The sequence below is a fragment of the Cornus florida genome, unplaced genomic scaffold (genome assembly GCF_030987335.1).
Source record: "Cornus florida cultivar Cherokee Brave unplaced genomic scaffold, ASM3098733v1 CherokeeBrave_3.0.0_Hap2_Chr03, whole genome shotgun sequence".
Taxonomy (NCBI): domain Eukaryota; kingdom Viridiplantae; phylum Streptophyta; class Magnoliopsida; order Cornales; family Cornaceae; genus Cornus; species Cornus florida.
Window position 1 is genome coordinate 9,020,115 of NW_026775573.1, and position 10,816 is coordinate 9,030,930.

General features: G+C 35.3%; 1 protein-coding gene and 1 pseudogene across 1 annotated transcript; one reads left to right on the plus strand and one right to left on the minus strand.

The window, feature by feature from the left end:
- Positions 1 to 2,457: 2,457 nt before the first annotated feature.
- Positions 2,458 to 3,624, minus strand: LOC132298648 (putative germin-like protein 2-1; annotated as a pseudogene).
- A 3,363-nt stretch (positions 3,625 to 6,987) lies between these two features.
- Positions 6,988 to 10,477, plus strand: LOC132299356 (probable glycosyltransferase STELLO1). Its single transcript, XM_059795902.1, has 3 exons — positions 6,988 to 8,828; positions 9,463 to 9,589; positions 9,659 to 10,477. The coding sequence occupies exons 1-3, from the start codon at positions 7,132 to 7,134 to the stop codon at positions 10,130 to 10,132; spliced, it is 2,298 nt and encodes a 765-aa protein (XP_059651885.1). The 5' UTR covers positions 6,988 to 7,131; the 3' UTR covers positions 10,133 to 10,477.
- Positions 10,478 to 10,816: the final 339 nt, after the last annotated feature.

The window sequence follows — 10,816 nt, forward strand, 5'->3', positions numbered from 1 at the left end:
AAAAACAAAAAACGAAAAAAAAAAAAAAAACAACATGGTGCTTCTATTTCCCCTCACAAACCATAAACTAAAAACTTGCCTCTCTTTCCGGGAGTCACCCATCCTCGTACTACTCTAGATTTAGCACGAGCTTAACTCTGTAGTTTTGATGAGTTCACGACCATTACGGCTTTAAAACGCGTTATATTATAAAAGAGTGCTGAATATATCTACATATAGTACTTGCCTCATTTATACCCAGGTAATGTGGGATTGTGCACCTATAACTCGCCCACGCTCACACACACCTGCCCACAAGGTGGCCACAATCACCCTTCTTTGGGGCACAACGTGTTCGTTGGCCACACTTTCGACTGGGTCAAGTTCTGATACTATTTTTAACAACCCCTATTCTATCCAGACACAATATTGTCCATTTTTTGCTCTCCTGGACTAGAGACTTCCCAGTGGGTTACCCATCCTAGTACTTTTCTAGGTTAAGCATGCTTAACTTTGGAGTTCTAATTAGTTCACGACTATCATGATTTTAAAACACGTAGTGTCATAAAAGGGTGTTGAATCTACATATTACATTTGTCCTATCCACACCTAGGCGATTTGGGATTGTGCATCTATATCTCGCCCAGTGTGGTAGCCTACTGGTGCCACTTGCACATGCTCACATACACTCACTCATAAGGTCCCCACAATGAGTGAGTGGAGTTTTGACATGTGGTTGTATATTCTCTTTATTGATTCATAATACTGAAAATCTTTCTCTATAGCCCTAGAGGGTAAACCATGTAAAAATATTAAGTTGTGTGTGGTCCGTGTGGATTGCAATTAAACTCGTCCCAATCTTTTACTCAACAAATAAAGTATAGATTAATGAAGATTTGAACATGAGTAATTAAATGTGTGTATATATTTTTTTGTCTGTGAGTTCTTATCTAATATTGTATTTGTTTTTTTCAAATCAATAATCAAGGAAGTTTTGACTTATGTTAAAATGATTTGGTATAATCAACAGTGTATAATTCTATAAATTTTTACTTTGTGAATTTAGAAATATGAAACACTGGGAGCAACTAATTTTTGATTTGTGATTATTTTCTTTTGCTCTTTCTCCCTGCAATTTTGAAAAGTTTTTAGTTTCTGGTTTGTGAGGAGAAAGAGAAGGATCATGTTTTTTTTTAGTTGTACCATATACGTAAGAGAGGTTCAGGATATTTACTACAATCATTCCTACATTATTTTATATTTCTAAATAGAATGACAATGACCATTTCATTTCCAACTTCATTCTATTTCATTCTTGTATACCAAGCTAGACATTGTAGCCCAAGAACATTTAGGATTTGTGTTGTAATACACAGAGTACATTAAAAACCGTTTTAAAGGGTGAGAGAGAGACACAGTTTGGGAGCCGAATTTAATGAATTCTTTTATGGGATGTTCACCTAGGCTTTACCCGATTCACCCGTGTGTAGTGCATGTTTATATTTCTATCAGTTATTTTTTATTGTTTTCTTGATTTGTTGTTGTTGTCATAAGTGATAAGCCTCATAGTACAGTTTCGATTTCAAACGGCCAAAGTAATGACTTTGTCTAGGGTATAAGCAGTAAAAACAAGATTATGTTTGATTGACAAGAATGTTAATAAAATGATTTGAACAAGTAATTAGCTAGCAATTTGAACAAGAATGTTGACAAAAAAAAATAGACATACTAAAAAAGCTCTATTCATACATGTTAACATCAAATTTTCATATAATATTTTAATATCTTACTTCATTCTAATAATATGTTAACCTATGTGAATATGATATTTTCTCACATATATGAATATGTGTTTTTTCATTAGGTATATTCTCTAAATAAATTTAGTAATTTTCTAATTTCATATTGGGTATAAAAACAATGGTGATTGTTTTGGAAAGAATATATATATTTATTGGGTTTCAATTTAATTTAACCCATAAGAAAATAGGCAATGACTATTATAAAAAAAATTTAAAATTTTAGATATGTGTTCAAATTATATTGGACCAAGTATTATTGTCCATTAATTAATACCACTTTTTCTTCCCTGCAAAAAAAAGAAAAAAAAAAAAGAAAAAAGAGAAAAAAAATGGTCAATGGATATAATTAGTTGGCACTTACCGTGGCTGAGTTTGTGGATCACAAACCATTGTCATCAACACCATGGCAGTGAAAATGGTTTTGTCCCAAAATAATTTTATGGTCTAAGTTTCAGTTAATTTAATAGAGTAGTTCACAGATAAATACTCTCTCTGATCCATCTTTCAAAGTAGTAATGTTGTATCTGCAATATGAGCCCTCCTGATCACTGGCATTCTCTCTCTATTTGAAGCGATTGCTAAAGCAATATTAATCTGATTGCTTGGGTACGCCCACTGTGAATTCATGTACCAGTGTACTCAGTTCTTGTCATTAATTGTTGTTATATATATCACCACATATTTGTCAATATATATTGACAAATATGTATACACACATATATTGATGGACAATTTTATTCACTCTAAATCTTTCATTTATTCGAAAAGAGGCAAATAACAAAGCCACTTATTTAGTAATTTACACGTACCTTTCAAAAAAAAAAAAAAAAATCTCACACACTTCTGCAGATATGATAATCCTGCAGATATGATATCTGCTTATCCTTAACAAAGTAGGTTTGCTTTTTATTGCTGCAGAAATGCCCCCAAGTTTTCTAAGTAGAGTTGTCATACCAAAACTGCCCTTGAAGATAGTCAATCACCTTCTTGTCAACCCGGAAAGCCTTGGCAAGAACATCATCAGAAATTGGTGGATCCGATCCAAAGACTGCATTGGCAATAGTGATAGCCCCCGGATTTTGGCTGCTTAGTCCAGCAAATGCCACTGCATTGGTCTTTCCAACATTGAATTGGAAGTGAATTAGCACCTGCGGGAACACGAAAACATCTCCAGGCTATAGGGTCTTAGTGAAGAAAAGTTTTTTAGGATTGGAGGTGACAAAGCCAACATAGAGAGTACCCTCCAGGACAAAAAGGACCTCCGTAGCACGCGGGTTCGTGTGGGGAGGGTTGAGACCACCTTCAGGTGCATAATCAATGCGTACGAAGGATACACCAAGAGTGTTGAGTCCTGGTAGTTGGCCTACACTTATAGGAGTCACAGCTGACTCAACTGGATTTGATGTGTTTCCGGGAATATTTAGCCCTGAGAAGAAAAAATCATTGGCTACAACGAGCTTTGGGTCATTGCAGAACTTCCCATTCACAAACACGCATTCAAAGGAATAGGTGTTATTGAGCTATATAAGAAAATGAAATAGACACTCTACATGTCAGTCAGCACTATCTTATACTATGTAGACACGGTTTTCAAAATGGGTTTATACATGTAGGAGGTATTTCATAGGCAATGTGGGACGTCATAATACACATATGAGAAAGCGAATATACAGTAATTAAGGGAGAGAGAGAGAATGAATGAGATGATCATATACATACCACCGAGCTTGGGAATGTCAATAGCGACGCAGAAGTCCTGCAGTTGGTTAGGGTCAGTGGCAAAGGCAAGTGAGAATGCAAAAGCTAAGATGGCTGTGGCTAAAAGGAAGTGAGCACTACCCATCTTGATCATGGTTAAGATCCAAGTAATAAACAATTAATCACTCTTTAATAGGACTATACTTTGCAAGATTGCTTGGGTGAGAGGTGAGAAATCTAAAAGAGGAAAGGTGGCTATTTATAGATAGAGAATCTTGAGTTAGCCTACTGGTTTTTTACCCTATGTTTCTTCAATTGTAAGATTGCTTTCTGTTAAATTAAGGACAAATTTTCAACAACTATAAACGACCCATTTCTCATTTGTCTTGACCAATGCATGACTACTTCAACTATACAACATCATTTTTCATAGCCTTATCCTTCTAATTCTGTCATCATATTCAAGAATGTTCAATTGCTTCTTTAACATTTAGCTGCATTAGAGTATTTGCTTGCGCTGGTTGATTTGTTGTACCCTAGTTTATGTCTAACTATTAAAAGCATTACTTCATGACGTTAATAAAAGAAGGTTGCATGGAGAAGGAAAGTTGATCTATTGTTTTATATCACATTAACTTTTGAGTAGGTGGAAGACTTATAACAACCAGGGAACCAGTGAAGACAGGTCCTGCACTGATTTTTTTTTATTTATTATTATTTGCTAAATTATCTATAATTTTTATTAAAATTTAAAAAATATCCGCACTTGATTTTAATAATACACAATTATTATATATTCTTGTTATTCAAGATCACCTCTTCTTGTACAATTCTCTGATTAACAATTACAGTACCTTTACAGTACCTTCCTGAGTGTAGCCTCATACCATTTTGGATAATATTTCTCCAAATGGAGAACCCAAATAATTGGTGTGGGATCTTTGCTTTGTGAGACCCACACCAATAATAGGAGGCCAATATGAAAACATTAAGATAATAGTGGAAGATATGATACCATTGAGATGCACGCTGCATGCCACCATGATCTTTCAGTATCTAGATAAAGTGAGTACCATGTCGAACACAATTATTCGCGTAACACTCTATTTTTTAAAACATATAGACTCAAAGTGGAATCTCTCCACTACTGATGCCCTTATTCCCTTGAGACCAATCTCATTGAGTTTTTATTTTTTAATTAAAAAAGGTATGGTATTGGGGCGTACTACATGTTCAGATGATGAGTGAATATATATATACTCGATCTGCTATAACAGCACAGATTATGGTTGTCCCTGCTGTATAATACCATGTTGTTACAATGGAGATACTGATTCATTCAAGCGTACTAGTCACACCCAAAGAAAGCTTTAAACTAAAGTAACTAAACAGACACATGGAGAGAGAGAGAGAGAGAGTTTTCAAGTTATAAAACTGAAAGTTTTTTTTTTTTTTTTTGAAAGGTAAAAATTTAAGATATTGAATAAAGAATATTTACCAAGCAAAGAAACCTGAGGAAGGCTCAGAGTCACATATACAACAAACCCAGCCCATATTGGAAATAAGCAAGCCCAGCCCAACCAAAGAGCCCCAAAGAAACAACCACTCATGACCGTTAGTCCCAATTCGGGTCAGACAGTTGTTGGATTCATATTAACTCATTTTTTCACACTTTATGATTTTATAAAGAAGGCCTGTTTGGGGAGCTTTCTGGGGACTTGAAACGGGCTTCCAAGCCCAATAAGGCCTTCCTTAAAAAAATGGTAGCATTTGTAAAATAAAAAAAAAGGAATTCTTTAACTAAAAAAAAAAAAAAAGAATTCTAATCAACATCAAAGTCTTAGGACGTCTGTTCAAGTAACAAATTTTATGACAAATTTTAAGTAAAAAATTTTATGGACAAATTTGCCTCCTTTTATTTCGTAAAACTTGTTGATCTAATGATTTGTAAACTATGAACAAGAACGAGAGAGTTGTTAGGAGTCCTTTACTCCGATTCAAATTCTAATACTAAAATACTTTTCCCATTTAAACTAGTTCTCTGAGAATTCTTGATAGGTCACAATTCTTTAAAATATTTTACTTTTATAATTTTTAAGATAACTTTTAACTTTTAATTTTCAATTTCTATATTTTGAAACCCTAACATTTATTAGAAGTTTGAGAGTAAAAAGTGATTTCACAATGAAAAGATATTCGGTTTCTCAAATATGTAATTAACATTCCATCTTCAATAATTGATGAGCATGACAACAATGAAAGTATAAACATAAGCTTCATCATCTGCTATCCTTTTTATTATTATTATTTTATCTGCTATCTGAACTTCATCACTTTTATTATCTCTTTTCCTATTTTTATAATTTTTTTTATTTATGTCAATTCTTTTTTGTTTTTTGTTTTTTTTTTTTTCCTGTTGTATGTCAATTAATAGGGTAATTATTAAAGATAAAATTGTCAACTTAAAATTGTATTAAAAATATATATTCCCAAACAACTTTTATCTTCTAAATTCATTTCATTGACTTGTATTCTTCAAAAACTTTTAAATAAAAGGAATTTTGAAATCAAGAAGCCCGTCCAAACAGGGCCTAAGTCTTTAGTGGGCCTAAATCCTTAGTGTCCCTCATCCTACTGACCTAGTTTCAATAAAAAGAATGGCGGGCAATAAAGTTTAACCGCGGCTTTTTTTCCAGGCTAACGTTCATCAATTCATGATATTCATCTACTCTTGCACCTTCGATTGATAGTATGACATGAACATCAATTTTAGATTATCAATTTTAGACTCTCAATGTTGAAACATACTTACCAATTTGTTAATGTTTCTCTTAAATTTTTGAAGAAAGATTCGATTGGACATTCACACACACTTCCACCTATGAATCAATTTATTGGAAGTGTATTGGATGAAAATTAAAGTGTCAGAAAAATTTAATATCTGTATGGTTTATTTTTTAAAAATTTAATTTTCAAGAATTCAAAAAATAAAAAATTATTTACAACCAACTATAAAAATAATTTCTTAGCTGAATTTTCATAAAATATTTTTTTTAAAAAATAACAACCAAATAACTTTATGCTACTTACCAGAAAAAAAAAAAAAAAAAAGGTTTATATATGATTTTCTGATTTTTAATTATTTAAAAATAAAAAACGGAATCAAACATGCCTTTAATATTCTTTTTAAATACTGTATGAACTGATATGTGCGCATGTGACATAATGTTTAACGCCATATTTTATTTATTTATTAACCTGAATTTATTTATTTATTAAGGTAGCTTTAGAATAAACTAACAAAACAAACAGAAGTTCCTCCAAGACTAACACCAAGCATCAACCACCGGTAGTTAGATCGAAGCCAAAAAATCATAGTCATCCTTTGTAGAGCGTGTGAAATACGCAACTGAACTTGACTGTCTTTATCAAGTTATGGTTTTTCACGCTCTCCGAGACGCGTGGGAATATCATTTCGTAGTAAAACGTTAACAAACCTGTCGGCAGCAACAAGGAAATCAGTCACTCACACAGTTTAGAGAGAGTGTGTGTTCCATTCTGTTCAATTCTCAGCTCATTCAAGCTCTGAGGTTCAGAGGTGTACCAAATTCAAAAGCTTTGATTTCTGGGTTATAGAGTTATTTTGGGTACAATGATGGTTCAAGATGATCGCTCACCCACCAAACCCTCAAAACCCCACCACAAATCCAAGCCAACCCCTCTCTCAGATCGCTTCTCTGAATCCAGAAACCTAGATTTCGCAACATGGGTGTCCGAAAATTCCTTCAAAATCTTCATCATTTCCCTCCTAACCCTCACAGTCGCCGCCATCTTCTTCCTCCGAAGCACCGGTGACCGCACCGCCCTTCTCTGCTTCCAGACCCACCCAAAACCTCCTGAAAAGCTCGGAATCCCCAAAATTAGCTTCAAATCAATCCAACCCATAATCGATAAGTCATCCCCTTTCGCCTCATTCCGGTCCGATCAATGGATCGTTGTCTCAGTCTCCGACTATCCGTCCGATTCGGTTCGTAGTCTTGTTAGGGTAAAGGGTTGGCAAGTTCTTGCAGTGGGTAATTCAAGGACTCCAAAAGATTGGAGCTTTAAAGGTGTTATATATTTGTCATTGGAACAACAAGCTAAATTAGGGTTTAGGGTTGTGGACTACCTTCCTTATGATTCTTATGTTAGGAAGAGTGTTGGGTATCTTTTCGCCATTCAACACGGGGCAAAAAGAATCTTTGATGCTGATGATCGTGGGGAAGTGATTGAGGGGGACATTGGGAAGCATTTTGATTTGAATTTGGATGAAGTTGCTGCAAATCAGCAAGTGATTTTGCAGTATACTCATGAGAATCCGAATCGGACGGTTGTGAATCCGTATGTTCATTTTGGCCAGCGATCGGTTTGGCCTAGGGGGTTGCCATTAGAGAATGTAGGTGAAATTGGACATGAAGAGTTTTACAGTGAAGTGTCTGGAGGAATGCAATTTATACAACAGGGTATATCGAATGGCCTACCGGATGTAGATTCAGTTTTCTATTCCACCAGAAAGTTGGGTTTGGAAGCATTTGATATAAGGTTCGATGAGCATGCCCCGAAAGTTGCTATGCCTCAAGGTAAAATGGTGCCAATTAATTCATTCAATACTTTGTTTCATTATAATGCATTTTGGGGTTTGATGCTTCCGGTTTCTGTTAGCACAATGGCTTCTGATGTATTGAGGGGTTACTGGGCACAGAGGCTGTTGTGGGAGATTGGTGGATTTGTAGCAGTTTATCCTCCAACAGTTCATAGGTATGACAGCATTGAAGCATATCCATTTTCGGAAGAGAAGGATCTTCATGTAAATGTGGGTCGTTTGATTAAGTTCTTGGTCTCTTGGAGATCTGAAAAACATAGATTGTTTAAGAAAATTTTGGAATTAAGTTATTCCATGGCGGAAGAAGGGTTTTGGACTGAGAAGGATGTGAAATTTACTGCTGCTTGGCTGCAGGACTTGCTTGCTGTTGGGTACCAGCAGCCGAGGTTGATGGCAATAGAATTGGACAGGCAGAAGGCAGCCATTGGTCATGGGGACCTTAAGGAATTTGTCCCTCGAAAATTACCTTCTGTGCATCTTGGGGTTCAGGAATCAGAGACAGTGAACTACGAAGTTGGGAATCTAATCCGGTGCAGAAAAAACTTTGGTAATGTCGTGCTTATCATGTTTGTCAATGGGCCTGTCGAACGTACTGCTTTGGAATGGAGATTGCTTTATGGCCGAATATTCAAAACTGTGATTATTCTGTCAGTACAAGCTGATGCAGATCTTGCAGTGGAGCAAAGCCAGTTGGATCAAGCATATAAGTAAGTTGTTGATGTCATAATTTTCTTTATTTCTTTTCACCCGCTCATGCAACATATTCTAAAATGATTCCTCTGTCAACATATATCAACTTCACATTTGCACTTTCCTAGTTTCCTCACATTTCAAGAACTTGCTTGAACTCATTACTATATCAAATCATCTTTAACTTGTCGTTCCTCATTTTTTTTGGTGTTTGTTTTTTATGCATCAATGGCATATTTTATCGGAATAAACATATTGGAATTTTCAACTGTCTGTAAAACTGTAGAATGGACAGCTGATAAAAATCCAACCTCATTTATGGGAAGTAGCAAATCAGTTTCCGGTGAATTGACACTTTGAGAGAAAAGATGTGATGGAGAGATTCAAAAGCTCAGTGGATACCATTGTTTCATTACCTGTGTGCAAAGTCATTAGAGTCTAGAAGTTCTAGTGTTAATGAAAGATTCCTGTAGCCACTCCTAGTTAGGGCAAACCTTCATTGAGGTGAGCATGTGAGTCTAAGTTTTGTTTCTCAAAGCATATGCAGTTTAAATTTTTTAAGTACCCACGGCCTTTTTTTGAACACTTTCAAGATGTATTGTCACAAGCACCAGCACCACTTTTATTAACGCTCGTGTAAATGGCTTCCAGGTATTTGCCAAAGATATTTGACAGGTTTACTAGTGCGGAAGGATTCCTATTCCTCCAGGACGATACAATTCTCAATTACTGGAATTTGTTGCAAGCAGACAAATCTAAGTTATGGATCACCAACAAGGTAAGGGAAGCTTCGAGTTCAAGTGTAATACTGCCAGGGTTTACAAACTCACAAACTCATCTTATGCAGGTTCCCATGTCTCATACTACTATCTCGAGTACTAGAAACAACTCATTGTGGTTTTCAAAGCAAGCAGATATGGTAAAGAAAGTAGTGAGCACAATGCCAGTTCACTTTCAGGTCAACTACAAGGAAAGTGGCCCCAGTGAAAAGAGCCTCGCCATATGTGGTTCTGAGTTGTTTTATATTCCTCGACGCTTTGTGGGGGACTTCATAGATCTTGTAGATCTGGTGGGCAGTCTCGAAATGCACCACAAGATTGCAGTGCCCATGTTCTTCATGGCAATGGACTCGCCACAGAATTTTGACTCTGTGCTTAATACAATGATTTACAAGATAGAAGCACCATCCGCGAACTTTTCAGACTTCTATTCTGCTCAAGTACCAGCCGTGCACCCATGCAGTGTTAATAGTGAGCCAGATTTTGTAAAACTAATAAGAATCATGGCAGCAGGTGATCCTCTCCTTCTGGAATTGGTTTAAAATCTGATACAGTTGTTGATAGCTGATACAAAGTATAGGAAGAAAGAAACATGTCCAACTGTGATTTTTGTTTCTCTTTTGGTTATTTCCTCTTGTGAAGGGGATGAAGACTAATTCTTTCATTGGTTTTTGTTCTTAGTCTTTTTTCTTTCTTCTTTTTCCTATACATATTTATCTTGTATCATTCATCATGTATCTTCCAAAATTTTCTGTTCATCTTTAATGAGCACTGTACTGTATCATATTGAAACCAGGAAGAAGTTGTTGAGAATGTATCTTCACACTACAGTCATTTGACTATTGAAATGATGTTGCAGTGCAAATTGCAGTTTAATTGTGGTGATCTATTTCTTCTATTTTTTTTCCGAAAATAAAAAATAAAAAATTGTGAAATTGAACTCTATATGACAATTATAGTTACTCTGCCAACAGATAAAATTTTCCATTACTGTTTTATTTTCACAGAAAGCAATGACAACCTCATATCATTAATATTGTGATTTTTAGGCTTGATGAAGGGCAACAACTAAACCAAGGCTGTAGCCTAGTAGTACTTTTTCGCCTGAAGTAGAAATCGAAAGTTCAAGTCCAGGCAAATAGATGTGTGACTGTGTTTCTTGTTAAGGAAAACTAAATAGATAAATAAAAATGCGAGTGAGCATAAACTAGCATGAACCTAAGATT

Excerpts from the sequence above, each read along its gene's own strand:
- LOC132299356 (XM_059795902.1), top strand. The coding sequence starts at position 7,132 with ATGATGGTTCAAGATGATCGCTCACCCACCAAACCCTCAAAACCCCAC. Across the intron at positions 8,829-9,462 it reads CAGTTGGATCAAGCATATAA|GTATTTGCCAAAGATATTTG; the intron begins GTAAGTTGTTGA and ends AATGGCTTCCAG. Across the intron at positions 9,590-9,658 it reads AGTTATGGATCACCAACAAG|GTTCCCATGTCTCATACTAC; the intron begins GTAAGGGAAGCT and ends CATCTTATGCAG.